Source organism: Tympanuchus pallidicinctus, unplaced genomic scaffold, assembly GCF_026119805.1.
Source record: "Tympanuchus pallidicinctus isolate F22 unplaced genomic scaffold, pur_lepc_1.0 scaffold4, whole genome shotgun sequence".
Taxonomy (NCBI): domain Eukaryota; kingdom Metazoa; phylum Chordata; class Aves; order Galliformes; family Phasianidae; genus Tympanuchus; species Tympanuchus pallidicinctus.
Genome location: NW_026294758.1, coordinates 22,509,504 through 22,525,919, shown reverse-complemented (window position 1 = coordinate 22,525,919; position 16,416 = coordinate 22,509,504). Strand labels below are relative to the sequence as shown.

General features: G+C 38.2%; 1 protein-coding gene across 4 annotated transcripts in view; it reads left to right on the top strand.

Annotated features, from left to right (window-relative positions):
• Window positions 1–16,194, top strand: part of RHOBTB3 (Rho related BTB domain containing 3) — a 31,003-nt gene extending 14,809 nt beyond the window's left edge. For 2 of the 4 annotated variants that reach the window (XM_052701531.1, XM_052701532.1), the window contains exons 6-12: window positions 721–1,107; window positions 2,528–2,640; window positions 4,593–4,704; window positions 6,577–6,750; window positions 8,100–8,266; window positions 9,478–9,574; window positions 12,726–16,194. In XM_052701531.1, coding sequence (XP_052557491.1) covers window positions 721–1,107; window positions 2,528–2,640; window positions 4,593–4,704; window positions 6,577–6,750; window positions 8,100–8,266; window positions 9,478–9,574; window positions 12,726–12,841 — 1,166 coding nt within the window. In that variant the 3' untranslated portion in view covers window positions 12,842–16,194. The remainder of the gene's footprint in view (window positions 1–720; window positions 1,108–2,527; window positions 2,641–4,592; window positions 4,705–6,576; window positions 6,751–8,099; window positions 8,267–9,477; window positions 9,575–12,725) is intronic. The other 2 variants (XM_052701533.1, XM_052701534.1) reach the window with 2 other exon arrangements.
• Window positions 16,195–16,416: the final 222 nt, after the last annotated feature.

Genomic DNA, 16,416 nt, shown 5'->3' with positions numbered 1-16,416 from the left:
ATGCAGTTAACATTTTGTGGTAATTATTCTGAGCTGTGTTACCTGTCATCAGCTATTCTGGTTATGTTGCTCTATTTGGACAGTCTCTTAGTGCTGGTTTAATTAACTTGAGGAGAACTGTGCAATGTTGCAGTGGACTTTAATATATTTTAGACAAAAATAGGTGTCATTTTCTCATATACTTGACAAAAAAAACATGAATGTACATATTGATACAAGCTTTATGTAAAAGATTTACAGATACATTTAAAAAGGCAGTAATTAGCTAATGCTTTGTTGTAGGATTTCAGCAAGTAACTTTTTTATTTGCTGAAAATAAAACAAGGGAAATGTGTGTACAGCTACACTTGAGCTACTGCACCTAGTTTCCAAGCATCTGATGCACATATCCAGTGCAGTAATCACTGACAAGTGTTTACCTTTCAGAATGTATTTATCTTTTCTTGTGCCTACTAGAAAGCCACTCTGATCATGATGTTTGGCATTAGCTGCCAAGGTTTGTTTTGAACTTGAGTGCCTTATGAGGTTTTCTAAGAGGGTGGACATCTTTTACTGAACATATTCTACTAGATATTTCCACCGCTGTAGCAATTTACTAAGTGTATTGAAATTGCATGTAAGATATTTTCTTACCAATTTTGTTTTCAAAAATTGTCCTTGATTTGATCAGATTTCTGGGGAGAAAATATTCTGTAGGTAATAATTGCCACAATTTTACAGACTGCTTCTTAACTCTCACAGAAAAAATGCCCATTCTAAAAGGCGAAGCCTCGCACTATGACTCCGACCTGCACAACTTGCTATTCTGCTGCCAGTGTGCAGACGTGGCCTTTTACTCAGAAGACTCCAGCAAAGTGGTGAAAGCTCACAAGGTCATCTTGTGCTCGGTGAGCCACGTCTTCATGTTGCTCTTTGATGTGAAGAGTCCGGCGGACATCCACGACCCCTCCATCCTGCGCACAGCACAGAACCTGTTTGCAGTGGAGGCTGGGGCTGGGCTGCTCACTCCTCATGGTGTGCCACCGTGCAGTGTGCCTGTCAGGGTGGTCGTTAAGGACTCTGACTTCTGTTCCTGTCTGTCGGACATCCTGCACTTCATCTACTCAGGTACCCTGTGAAAATGAGCCCATCTGCTCAGTTCTGCTGCTACAGCAAATGTCCTGCTCAGGAGCACATGCATTAACTGAAGAAGCATGCTTTAGCTGTCATTGGGTCATGCTGCGTTGCTGCACCTACCTTATCCCTTGTGATCACTAGCAACTGAACATGAAAGAAGCCCTTTACCCACGTGTAATTTCAAAACTAAATTAGCTGTCATTCCTGATCTAATGAACAAAGCTTAATACTTTACTTAACAATTTCTACAAGCCAAAGTCAATTATAAATTATATTCAAAGCTTTACTAATAAAATCTAGACCTTGTGACAGTTTCACATTCCAGGGTTTTTAATTATTTTTAGAAAACATTTAGATTGACTGCATTCTCTAAACATGTAGAAGAGAATGCAGGGTTACAGAGGTAAAACTTCTTGTTTTCTCTTCTATATATGGTGGTACTCCAGAGAAAACAGTGATAACTGGTCTGAACGCAGAGCACTTCTATATTTTTGCTATCAATTAAATATAGGCAGTGGTCTCACCTAAATGGGATTAGCCATCCAGACAATTGAAAGATGCCAAAAAACTACAACTGTCTTTGAAACTACCACAGCAAAGTGTACAAGGATAAAATTTGTGCTTCCGTAATTTTTCCTTTGACCACTGCCACCTGAACTGCAGCTCAGGTTTAGCAATAATATTATTTACTGCAAATAATTTTTTGACAGTTTAGGCCTTCAGAGCCTTCACAGGCCATCAGAAGGCCATTTTAACTCTGACCAATTTTTGAAATATTTAGCTTAGATTAATTTTTGAAAGAAAGCTATTGAGATACATAACAGAGTACCATCAGTTTGACTCTGAAAATCAGAGAGAAAGAAATCTGTTGTAAACCATGTGCTTTTTTAAGTTACCAGTATTCAGAACATGACTGTGCATGGAGCTTTTCTGGTTGAGGCACCTACAAAGCAATTCAGATACTATGGAAGTCTCATAGACAGTAAAGCATTCGGTACTGAATGCTTTCCTGCAATATGTGATGATTGAGATGGGACGAATCACAGAAATCCATTCTGAAAGCAAGAGAGATCACAGAATCACAGAACCATAGAGACCTCTGGAGATGATTTAGTCCAATCTTCCTGCTAAGCCAGTTTCCCCAGACCAAGTTACACAGGAAACATTCCCGATGCCTCAACCACACTGTCCATACTTGGTAGCATCACTGTAAAAGTCATCTCTAAGTTATCATGAAAACTTGACTGGCAGAACTGCATCTTCTATTTCCTAAGAGAAAATATCCAGCTGATCTATGTGCAAAAAATGTCATTTCTGCAGGATGTTTTTGACATTGATAGCAAATTTTCTCTGCCTGCTGAGTGCTGTGCCTTGTCTATTTATAAGTCAGCTTCACCTGGTTTTCTTACAGGTGCTTTCCAGTGGGAGAGATTAGAGGAAAATATAAAAAAGAAGATGAAAGATTCTGAAAAAACTGAACATGTGCTTGAGAAAGTTAAATGTATCCTGAAAACTCCGGAGAAGGTACATCTAACACACTTAGGGTAACATGTATCACAGAATCACAGAATCACAGAATTGTAGGGGTTGGAAGGGACCTCCAGAGATCATCGAGTCCAACCCCCTGCCAAAGCAGGTTCCCTACACCAGGTCGCACAGGTCGACACCCAGGCAGGTCTTGAACATCTCCAGAGAAGGAGACTCCACCACCTCCCTGGGCAGCCTGTTCCAGTGCTCCGTCACCTCACTGCAAAGAAGTTCTTGTGCACATTTGTGCAGAACTTCCTGTGCTGCAGTTTCCGGCCGTTTCCCCTTGTCCTGTCTCCACTCACCACTGAAAACAGCCTGGCCTCGCCATTCTGCCCCCCACACCTCAGATATTTATAGACCTGGATCAGGTCCCCTCTCAGTCTTCTTTTCTCAAGGCTGAACAGACCCAGTTCACTCAGCCTTTCCTCATAGGGGAGATGCTCCAGGCCCTTCACCATCTTCGTGGCCCTCCGCTGGACTCTTTCCAAGAGATCCTTGTCTTTTTTGTACTGGGGAGCCCAGAACTGGACGCAGTATGTCAGATGAGGTCTTACCAGGGCAGAGTAGAGGGGGAGGATCACCTCCCTCGACCTGCTGGCCACGCTCTTTTCAATGCACCCCAGGATGCCATTGCCCCTCTTGGCCATGAGCTCACACTGCTGGCTCATGGCCAACCTGTCGTCCACCAGGACAGCCAGGTCCCTTTCCGCAGAGCTCCCCTCCAGCAGGTCATCCCCCAACCTGTACTGGTGCATGCAATTATTCCTCCCCAGATGCAAGACTCTACAGTTGCTTTTGTTAAACCTCATCCAGTCTTTTTCTGCCCAGAAAAATGTAGAAACAGTTATAGAAGTTCTCAGAAAATTCTTCCTCATCAATCTGTGTTTTACACTCAGTTTTGTTTACTTGGTCTTCTACTGCTTTGCAAGTAGGTTGTAATATGAATTTGCAACACAGAAGCATAGAGATGCTGAGGTCATGTGCTGAATGAATGTAACCACTAAAAAGCACATAAGTAGATCTCCCTTAAGGATTACTTTATTTATAGCTTCATGCGCTGCCTAACAGTATGATGATGTGTTCCTAATTCTCATGTAGTAAGGGCTGTCCAGAGGAGCTTTACTTTCCTGAGTAGGTGCCAGAAATTTTGCTTCTGCAAGAGATTGGAAAACTTGATTTCCCTTATAAACGTGATGCAGAAATCTGCCTATTGCTTAAGGTGTTTAATTCAGCTAATGACTTTGCAGTAAAATATTGTTTACATTTAGTTAATTGTGCCAATAGAAACTTGCAGTATAGAATTAGTTTTAACAGCCATTTATTTATAGCTTTTATATATTCCCCAACTTTAGCACTTGCACACAGTGTTTCTGTCAGTGTAAATGGGAAGTCATCTTGTCTTGAAATCCAGATCAGCAATATAAAGATCAAAAGTAACTGAGCTTCTGATCTCTCAGAGGTAGCCTTGTCAGACTAAGCATCCAGAGACAAACTGTTCACAGGTGTGGGGGAAAAAAAAAAAAAAAGCCCTGAAATCTTGTAAGATAATCAACCCAGCTTTCTTTTTTGTTTGTTTGTTTGTTTGTTTGCTTGTTTGGGGGGGGGGGGGGGGGGGGGGAGGGAGAGAGGGGGGTATGGGATTGGATTTTGTTTGTTGTTGTTTTACTTAAGGCTTTTGTTATACTTTCAGAATACTTCTATTTCATGTTTAAATTTTTTTCTGCAAAACTTTGAGGACTAGAAGTGAATTGGGCCTGGGGCTGAAATGGTAAGGAGGGTTGCAGAGTAGCAGATGTGAAGGATGTTGTTGGGTAGAATTACATAAAATAGATAGTGAAAGACTGTTGCTTAATTTCCTCACATAAATGATATTTTGTAATCACTTTTTTTTTTTTTTCCTATGGGCAACCGTACATGCTGACCTTTTTTTATAATTTAATTTGCAGGTAAACAGTTTGCGGGACTGCCAATCTCACCAGATAAAGCGGCTGTACAGTACCTCGCTCAGGCTGTTCTTTAACACGCCTGTCCTGGCAGATGTCATCTTCACAATACAAGGTACCTCTAGTCTTCCATGTCACCAGCAATTCTCCTCTCTGAAAGGAACTGGGAATGACAGAAACTGAATCAAAACTGAGAAAATGCGTGCACTTTCCTGCCACGGTTTTTTGCTTATCAGTAGCACTTGTCTGAATGGAAGCTTTGGGGCAGTGTCCACACTCAGCAGTTTGTTGAACCTGGTGTTGTCTGCCTGTACAGATTGTACCACTCAGATTTATGCATATTTCTGGTAGCCTAGCAAAATGAGGAGACGCTTCTGTACAGCCCTCAGCTCTCCTTCAGTCTGTGAGGACCGTACATCACAGCACTGTCTCATGGGTGACTTTTTTCAGAAATTAAAAATGCCTTCACTCTTAAATGCAAAAAAGATTATAAAAAGATTTTTTACATGCATGTTTTTTGAGAATAAGAATTAGGTTGTGTTTTAAATGCTAATGGCTTTCTCATGCCCACTCTTCATGCAGAAGTGGTCTTTTAGAGTTTAACGGTTGTTTAATTATTTTAGATTCAAATCTCAGAGCCGAATACGAAACATTAATCTCTCAAAAAATAAGCAGATGGGGACAGGCAGATTCCTTCTAAATGTTCTGTTTAATAATGTAGTAAAAGCTAAAAAAATAATCCTTGAAAATGAGAACAAAATCCTAATGTTGAATCTAATGACATGAGCAGTTCAGCTCAGTGACCCATTCCTGAAAGTCCCTGTGGGAATTTGATGAAACCGTATTACTATTGTATGCCAATTGACTCAACTTGTACCTTTTTAAAAAAGCACATTTGTCCAGTAATGTAGGCTTATTTTTTTAATTTGATAAATCTTCCAGGACTTTTCACTAATTCAAAAATCGCAATTATTACGCTAAAACTGAGTAATTACCAAATGATACTCCATTTAGCATAGTCTGTAGTGCAGCTCAGGAGGAAAGGAGAAAGAAGCACAAGTGAATAGAAAGAGAACAAAAATGAGGAAATAGCAGATGTTATGAAAATGTTGGGTAGGTGGCAAGGTTGTGGTTGAGGAGGAAATTAAAACTGACTTCTGTGTAGGCGCACGTGCTGTACTTATCTTAGCTGTCAGTTGGCATGTTTCTTACAATCTGATGAAATCACGTACCTCTGACTCAAGTCCTCATTCTTTTCGTGGTTGCTGTCCTGCCAATGTTTGTCTGTCAAGCAAGACTGCTGAGTACAGCTGAACTCCGAGGAAGTCTGTGTGTTGGCACTGATGTCTTGGACGATAGGTGTGTTCGAGAGGAGGCTGAAAAACCCCGCTGTTTACTGTGTCTTCCAGTAGTGGAGGGCATGATTCACTTGTAAATATTATAAATGGAATAATGTATGACCACTGTTTTCAAGAGATAATGATTAAGAAACGACTTCTAGATGAAAAAGCTGGTCTACATAAATTTATATTGATGTAATGAATTAAACAGAATGTTATCTGTAATATGTTACCTTCCCCTGTTTTGTGTGGTTATGTGCAAGTTGGACTAAAACACACATTTGTTACCAGTTGGGTTGCTGATGAACATGCAACGAACATCAGTGTTTCTGGTTGATAAAATGTTGACCTATTTGGAACACTTGTGAGGAGCAAATTGTAATAAGAAATTCGGTATTTCTCTTCAGGATCTTATCTGGTAGTGTGATGCCTGCATTTGCTAGTGGCTATTAGATAAATGTAAACATCTTGAATGGCACAAAATGAAAATGTTATTAATTATCTATATGATATTGTTAATTTAAAAAAAAAAATTGCTCGTAATCATCATAGTTGATGTGTATACAGTCTGAAAAAATGCAAGACTTAGCATCAAGATCATACCACGTGCATAAACTTGTCATGAATTTTTCTCTTGCATCCTGCAGGTGCAACTGTACCAGCCCACAGAGCAGTTCTGGTAGCTCGCTGTGAGGTAATGGCAGCTATGTTTAATGGTAATTATCTAGAAGCAAATAGTATTCTGGTTCCAGTGTATGGGGTTTCCAAAGACACTTTCCTCTCCTTTCTAGAGTATCTCTATACCGACTCCTGCTGTCCAGGTAAGAAAATTTTAAAATATATACATTACTCCATGTTGAGTTATTAAAAATGAATGGATAGAAAGTGATGCAGCATTTATTGCATTAAGAAATAGCAGTAGGTTGCTGGATAATGTCTCAACAACAACAAAAAAATGTTAGTGATAAAAAATAAATCAGAGTAATTCAAGTATTATTCAAGTATTCCTTGGAACAGGTTGCCCAAGGAGGCTGTGGATGCCCCATTCCAGGAGGCATCCAAGGCCAGGCTGGATGTGGCTCTGGGCAGCCTGGTCTGGTGGTTGGTGACATGCACATAGGAGAGGGGTTGAAACTGGATGATCATTGTGGTCCTTTTCAATCCAAGCCATTCCATGATTCTTTGATTTTAAAACCAGTATGCCAAGAGGGCAGTGCTGTAATCATTTTATGCTTACATAGCAAAACTGAATAAAAAGTGTGAAATTCTGTTTTTTGTCCACTAAAATATTCTGAATTTTCTCTCTACACCAAAGTAGTATTACTTTCTAATCTGAATTCTGAGTTTCATTTCAAAATTTTCATTTTGGTTGGCATATATTTTGTGATGCTTTATATAAATAAAGTTAACTTGTAAGAATATTTCACTGGTGTACATTAATATCTTACTTGCATATAAAGCACCTCTAATTATATTAAAACTGGAATATTTGTCAAGAATAATGAACTAAATTTCTTTATTTCTTATCTTTTATCTTCTTTAATGAGAAGAAAAGCCTTCTTAAATATGAAATGTGAATTAATTACAGATAATCTTCCTTTGACAAAATGAATGATGGCGCTGTATGTAATTTTGTTTCTTTTTTTCTTCTTAAATAATTCTATTTTGCTGTTAGTCTTTTTTCGTGGTTCCCTTTTCAGTCCTCCTAACATTTCAGTGTCCATTGAGTTAAATACGCAATCTCTACAGCATTTTTAAAATAATTTTCTGTCTTTCCTCTTCAGTCTCTTTTTTGATTGTATTTTCTAAGTATTACAGATGTTTTCTTTTGAAAGACAAGTTACAAACTTTCATCATTCTAATTATCACTAGTTTTAAGGAGGTCAGCAGCATCTGACTTAGCATTTCAAGACATATGAAATTGACTACAGTTTGTTATATTTGCCCTCTAAACATTTACCAACTAGCCTTTTTCCTGCTATTTAAATACCTTACCAGGAAAATAGTGACGAAATTAACTTATAATGATAGTAATGAAAAATAAACACAACAGCATTTTGATTTCGTGTCCGTCATTAAATGTTTAAAAGATCAGTCTGTAAAAAGCAGCTTCAGTCATCTTCTCAGATAAGTAAATTATGTGTAACTGATGTTCTGCTGTTTGTTTCAGCCAGTATTCTCCAAGCTATGTCCCTCTTGATCTGTGCGGAGATGTACCAAGTAATGAGGCTCCAGCATATCTGTGAGCTCTACATTATCACACAGCTCCAGAGCATGCCTAGCAGAGAACTGGCATCCACAAGTCTCAGCATTGTTAGCTTGCTCAAAAAAGCTAAGGTATTACTTTCTTATAATAAAGAAGAGTATATATATGTTCACTGTTATTAGCTGTGAGGGAGGGGGAGAATTTTTTTTTTTAAAGTAACTGTTAAAATATTGATTAACTTAACAATTTCACTTCTGAGGGCAAGTGTTGATTTATAATCTGGTGCACAGGAATTTCTGGTGGCACAAGGGTGGCAAAAAAAGAGTCTTCTTCAGCCTTTTATTGCAGAATGTGCAGTCATGCCATATTCTGTGCAGTTTTCTTCACCAATGACACATTGCAATGATTAAGCTTAATTTCTGCCAAAAGAGAATGTTAAAGGCAACTGAAGATGCACTACCTCCTCTTTTAGTCGAAAAAGGTAAACTGTATTATATCCAAATGCCACAGAAAATCTCACCTGATTAATAGATACTGAGTGAAAAGAAAAGGCTGGAAGAAACCAGATAGAGAAAGGGCTGATTTGGAAAGCAAAAGAGAAAAACAAAATGTTTACAAGTCTCAAGAAAGATATTCTCTTACAGAAATGGGATTTTGTGGAGAAGAAATAGCATCATGCCTCATTCATGTGAGAAAAAAGCAAATTTAAATGATCACATCTGGGAGGTACCTATATAAGCAACCTGCTTTTTAAACTGTAGTTTCTAAAAAGCAGTCTTTAAAACATGTTTTCCTTTTGTGCCTATGTTTGAGTAAATGTGTAGAGATTCCCAGAAATTAAAATGTCTCATCAACTTTTTAACTGTGTGTGTCATGGCACTGCACTTTGTTGCTGCTTCTAAATTGGTCCAAATAATCTGAGTGTACCCAGCACATTCGCACAGGAGGAAACACCCAGATTCAGTTCTGCTCCTGATGGATTAAAGCTGCAGGAGCTACCTAGCACACTGAGGCAAAGTGGAGGCAGAGGATCTTCCTCACCCTACTTTTTCTGAAGCTCTTCTGCTGCACAGAAGCCAAACATTTCAAGATTCATCACCAAAAGGAGACCCAGGGGTTAGTTCAGACAGCTGGAGGAAGCAGTTTTATTGTTCATTCATGGATCTGTGCCCATTTAAATATCTCTGTCAATGTCCCTTTCAACTCCTCCTGTTAAAACTTTATTTAATAGAATGCTATGATAATAGTGGTAATCTGAAATATTTTGTCATGGGAAGTGTGGTTGTTTTTCTCTTTTGTTTTAGACTCAATAGTATTAAATTATTGTATTTCCTTCTTGCAGTTTCACAATTCTGATTGCCTTTCCACTTGGCTTCTTCATTTTATTGCCACTAACTACCTCATCTTCAGCCAAAAGCCTGAATTTCAAGATCTTTCAGGTAGCTGTTTCCAGATTACTTCTTAAAAATACAAATTTTAAAATTCTGCTAAGACCAAAAGTGAGATACTGAATAATAATATTTCTGCATTATGAGTAGGACTTTTCTCGATACACTGTGGTAGAACAATCCAAAATCTGTTGGAACCAGATGATCCACCACCTCATTGTGAGTCTCACAATGAGACACATAAAGAGCAGCACAGTAAGCACTTCATACATTTGTCTTTTGATTCCTGTTGTGATGACCAGCATAGCCAATCCCTCCTGTCTCTGAATCAGCTTGGGCACTTTGATCATCACATGACATCCCTTTCACACTCATGTATATAAGCTTGTTTAGCCTGTACCCATTATTGAAACTATTAAGTCACTCCCAATACATGCTGTTTGAAGATATGGAATTTTTTGTAGGTAGACAACAGGATTCTCGTGGTACTATCCAGCAGATGTTTTGAAATCTAACTAACTTTTAATTAATAAATACTGAAGTAAATAAACCTAAGCTCTTCCAGGGATTTGGTACTTGTTTTCCAATACAGAGTTTGTATCCTGACATGTAATTTCAGATTTGTCCATTTTTTTTAATTTATTTCATCACTCTGATGTGTGTTCTTGACAGGTGCAACTCTTTCCATTTCAACAAAAATTGATTAAAAGTTTTCTTTCCTCGTTTGCAAAATCTATATATTGCAAGTCTTAAATATGTAAGACTTTCGGACTCACATATATGTGTGATGACCGATGGCTTCTGATTGTTACAAACAGAGAAAGGAGAGCTGGGTCCTTCCTGCTTCATTTGGACCTGAGTTTCATCCTCCAGTGGGCCATCTGCCCCCTTTCTGAAACACCCTTTTTGTACAGTCAGAATTGAATGATAAGTGAGAGAAGAGCAGCTGTGCTGGTGAATAATTCACATGGAGGCTCATGGTTTGATCCTTTGCCTCCTGATTCAGGTGTCAGAGTGTGTTTGAACTGTATTTGCTACAATCTCAGCTACTCTAAGGTTCTCGTGAATGTGTAGAAATCAGGTTTTTCCCTCAGTTTGGTGGAGTTGGGAGCTGCCTCTGGCTTTCTGTTAATGTACGAGAATAAAGACCCAGTCGCTTATGGGTCACTGCAGGGATTCATCTAGGCAGAGCTACCTTCCCACTTTACAGTGGGATAAAAATTATATGGGGCTGTTGTTACTAGAATCATAAAATCACAGAATTATTAATGTTGGAAAAGACTATTTAGTCCAACTGTCAGCCCACCCCCACCATGTCCACTAACCACGTACCTTTGTGACACATCTATGTGTTTCTTGAACATCTCTAGGGATGACGACTCCACAACCTCTGTGGACAGCCTGTTAAGTAGCCTGTTACTTCATTTGTTTTCCCCCATTGTATTCTGACTCAGAAAACTGAAAACTCTAACCCTCTTACCGTATTTACAAAGGTGCTACTACCTCATTCACAGCTGCATCTGATACTCAGACCTACATAGGCAGTCCCTAGAGTAGTCCACATTCACTGAACATTCACTGACTTTTCACACTCAAATTACTTCTTAGTGCTACCAGAGCATTGTCAGACAGGACACTGATCTATGGAAAGTTTTTTCTAAAGGTTTTAGGGCTGATGCTGTTTCTCACCGTCAATATCAGCAGTAAAATCTTTATTAGAAGATTGTTTTCTGCTGTGGAAAGTTGTAAGTGTGCTTCTGCTTGCATATGCAGTTACAGAGGTGTGTATCAGTCTGTACAAGCCTGCTATGACACTGTGGAAGTGTCTACAGTCAGGACATGCTCTGACAATGCCCAAATAACTTGGGGATGAGCTGTAGAGTATCACCATGCCATATGTTTGCTGAGCCATTGCCTGGAGTTTCCTGCCTCCACCATGCGTAAAGCACCCAGAGCTGGTGTAGCTGTTGGTTTGTGGAGGTTTCTGAAATTGCTGGTTGTGACTGGTACCCAGTTGGCTTAGCGTCTGAGAAAACAGCCATGGATCTACTTGTGGGAAAAGGGCATCCAGAGAGTTGGCTGGTAGTCCTTGAAGTTTGCTATCAGCATGTATGTAGTCTTCCCTTTGCTTTTCTCTTTCCTATGAGCCACTTCCATACAACTCATTGGGAGATCAGCACGTCCTGCTCCATCAAACTTGCACTGAGAAACCTGGAAGCAAGAAATGAGGGTGCAAATGTAAAAACATACGCACTAGGTTAAAACATTCTGTTCTAGCTTGCAGGACACCAGTACTCTAACAGGCACAGCCCTGATGGAAACTCACTGGTAGCTGGCAGCAGTTACTGGCAGGTGACCTGTATTATTCAGAACATCATCACATAACATCATCACCAGTTTCAAGGAGATCGTGAGGGAGCTGATTACTAGTACCTTCTTTGTAGGTGAAATATTGAAATCTTCAAAGGCGCCTCTGCATTCTGCAGAAGATAAATGAAAATGTTGCCTATTGCCTGTTACTAATATACCTTCCTATTGTTTATTACTGATGTAACTTCCCTGCCTCACTGCTCTTCAAGATCTCTTCCGTACTTTGATCTCTGTCCCACTTGGTCTGAGATTGGTGCCAGATGATTTGGGTATGGCTGGAGTGTAGGGATGAAAATGCATACTTGTGCAAAGGCAAGGAGATTTTACCTAAGTACTGTGACTAATGACTCTGTTATGTGATTTTATGGTGTCAGTGACAGAAAATGCGGAATGAAAGACAAAAATCTTGCTAACTTGTTAACTGACCTCTTCACCTTGTTTTTTGTAGTCTCAAGACAAACTATTGGCGTAGAAATTGAAATACCCTCCTTTGTAGTATTTCAGCATGAAAAGCTCCTGTGGTTGATTCCCATGTTTAGTTATCTTCTGAGGATAAAGAATATTCTTCTTTAGGATGATCTTCCTTCTCTCTTTAATAAGTGTTACATCTGTTTTATTATGAAACGTATTTATTACTGGCAGTAGCAAGAGGACAACATCTAAAAACTTTTACACTGTGTATACTACAGTAAGATCTAGACAAAAGGGACAAGAGTAATTTCAACTTTACTATTTTATTTGCATTTCTATCCATGATGCTTTTAAACAAATTTGTGAAAATTTTTGCAGCCTGTGTATATATTATGGTTAATTCATTTATTGCTTTGTTTAGTGGAGGAGCGCAGTTTCGTAGAGATGCACAGATGGCCATCCAGTATGTACCTGAAGCAACTTGCTGAATACAGGAATTACATCCACTCTCAGAAATGCCACTGCACAATAATGTAAGGAGACTGCACATTCTGGAAGTACATCTCAGCTAGGAAATGTCTAAATGGGGATCATATGAAGTACAATAAATGTATCAGCAGAAAAAATGAACACTGATGTGCCCTTGAACACTGTATGCAACACTGTAGCACACTTAATATATGCTTCAATTTGGTAATAAACGATTCTGCTTTTTTTTCCTTAAAGCCGTAAGAAATGTGTCATGAGGAATTTTTGAGGGATGATGATTTCACATTTACAGGGTTTAAACTGGGTCATGTCATCACTGACATCTGTTCCACTTTTTAATTGGATGTCATGGTCATTTTCAGCTATTAAGGTGTTGAAAATGTATTTTTTTCTAAATCTGTGTATAGTAGGAATAAGATCATCATTGCTTGGATGCTGAGAGGCCAATTCATAATATCTCAGAATACTAAAATTTACTGCAATTTATTGGTTTGCAAAATAAAGAGTAAGATTAATATATGCCTCAGTAAGCTTTAATTTGCTATTCCACCTTAAATTTTTCCCTTCTTTCAGTAGGAATCTTATAGTCATATAATCAGACATTTTAATCCTGGGGAATGCTATGCATCAGTATATTCTTTAGTGCCTGCCAAATGTCTAGAAATAAAAATACTTTTTCCTCCCAGTAAGTAAGATAAGACAGCCTGCTTTCATCTGTAGAGCACTTTTGTTAGAGAGGTCATACTGTATGTCCATACTTTCTGAATGCGTGGTTACTTTCTCAGATACAAGAAGTGAATCTTGAATACTGTGCAAAGGGTGACTCTTCAACAGCACACAGCCTTTAAGGGTATGTTCTTTGGATCACAGATCTGAATTATTCATTTCTCTTACCATTAATATTGTAGTAGGTATTACTGTTATGAGAAATGAACCAACATTTACACTGAGAATATCTATCTGAGTGTAGCATTATTATCAGTCTTCTTGTACTTTTTTTTCCAATTCTACTTTGCCATTTACCCTTAGTTTTCTTATGTGTTATCTGAACCTAGAAAGACAAAGGAAAGACAAAGAAAAAATACTGAGTGTTTCCCCAAAGTTCAGAGCAGAGCATCTCAGATGTACCAAGAAACTGTCTGTGAGATGAAGGTGGCACTGCAAATTGCTGGAGCTGAATCCTTTCTGCTTACATGATCATTTTTTTCTAACATTCCTTTAAATTTTCATAGGCAAATTCTTCTTTTCAAATTCCACGCTAGAATCAAAGGAATGTTGTTTCTTTATGGAGATGTTTTGCATAAAGTGGAACAATGTCTTCTATTCTGGGAAAAAGAAAGTAAAATGTTTCTCAGTCTAGTGCAGGCTGGAAATTCCAAGATTAGTTTATATAAGAATGACAAATCACTTTTATTTTTAGCTTGTCAGGAGACCTTAGAGTTCATTAAAAGACAAGACATCATTGCATCTTGCACGTATGTAGAGCATTACATTGCTTTTTCAAGATCACTGAAAAAGAAATGAAAAAAAGATTAGGAAAATAATATGTATTGCACTTGAATTAGTAGAAAGGGTTTTTTTCCTAATTATGTCATTCATCTTAAAAGCATAAATTAGCTGGATAGGTAGGAGTAAGACTTGTGCTTTCTCTGAGCACAAAGTCATGAACAAAAATGGGCAAACAGCTGAACTTTACCTTGCCTAGATGCCCTGCTGCATGCTCACTCAATGCATGCTTCTGTATCAGCAGCCAGCTCGTTCACTGATGATATGGTTTTAGGACTCATACTGAATTCTTGTGCAAAATTAGGGAAATTTATGTGAATGTTTGCCTGCATTGCATGCAGTCCTAAATTCTTAATGCTTTGAAAGCTTTCTCAGTCTTATTTTGCTAGAAGTTAGTATTTTGCCAGTAATTTAAGTTAAGATATGATGAAATACTATTTTTAACTTTATGCAAATGTTTTATAGACATTTAAGTAGGCTTAATGGGTATATGAACTTTGTATCCAACCAATATTTTGATATTGTGGTAATCACAGGTTTTATACGGAGAATCCAGGCAGCATAAAGATATTTATTATTTATTCACAGGTTTACCACATAATATTATTCAGGCATTAAGACAGCTTTCCACCTTACTGAGTATCCCAATAATGCCACCTGTATCAGGTGGAGATATGTTAACCTTGCAAATGCAGAACATGAGAGAAATTTAAATTCTTAGAGTAATTGTAGTGAGTAATTCTCAATTTTATTCTGTGTGATGATTTCCTGTAGAAATGTGTTTATCCTAAAACTATTTTTAAAATCTTGACATTAGCTGAGAGTAGATCATGATGCTTGGTTATTTGCTAATAGTATTTTTTTAGTATTCTGACAGGCAGTACAATACTGAGATCATGGATCAGAAATTACTGCCCTATCGAATTTGGTATTTGTGAATAACTTTGTATGAATAATATGTTAGGATCTTTGATATGGCATAAAGTAAAATTTAGGAAGCAGCTGGAAAGAGTTATTTGAACAAGTGAATTTGAAAAGGCAGAGGAAAGCTGATGTGTTATTACTGTAGGAGATTATTGCTCAAGATGTTTTACAGGTAATCCATAGTTATCCTATTAGTAGCATCCTATTCACGTTAAAATAGACTTGCCAAGTTCTGATAAACAATGTATTATAAAGTGAAATAGTTTCTGATTTTATAACAGCCCCAGAGCTTTTTTCTCTGTGAGAACTATGGTTTGCATCTAGACAGAACCCACAGAACCAGCAGCTGCCTCAACATGATGGCATTCTAAGCTACATTTCTTACACTGCCCTGGCAGTGGCAGGCAGGGACCCAAATGTCTCGATGCCAACTCACGAGGGTTGCACAGATCCTAGCATCTCCTGACTCCAAGAGCATTGGGAATGTTGGGCTCAAAGAAAGGCAGGTGGTGAATGTGGGTAACCTTAGGCAGTAGCTGAGCAGGTTTCAGAGGGCTTGAGATTACAGTGTTGGACAGACAGACAGGTGGAAATTTGACTTCTGAATCCTTCATTGGAGATAGATCTTGAAATTCTCTTCTAGAAGTGGAGTTGTACAAGTAATAGATTACACCGTATAATTTTCGCCATGTATATGTGTACGCTTGTCCCAACCCAGCACTGAGACCTACACAGACTGATAAAAAGCATTTCTGTACTAATAGTGTTTTCCACAGTATAATTAAAGAGTTTCTGCTGTAGTCCATTAGGTGTTGGTGTATTTGATTTGGGAAAACAGAATTAGAAGAAAAAAACATTACTCCGTTATGCATATGCTTGTTCTTTCAATATGCCATGACTAAATGTACACGCTACTAGATTTAATATTTAAAATTTTGCTACAAAATAAAAAGATTTTCGCTAGCTCTCATGATTATTGTCTCATTTGTGTTACATTTGTGATTACTGTTGGAAATATTTTGATAGCTTATTAACTTATCATTTATGCATGATGTGATAAGTGAGGGAAAAAATCACTTTGTACTGCAGTATTTCCCTACACCCTAAACTAAGGCCCTCTCCATTCAGTGACGTTTTCTCCCTCTTCATGTCAGTCTGAGATGAAGTTTTGGTGAATAGTTCTGTATTAGACC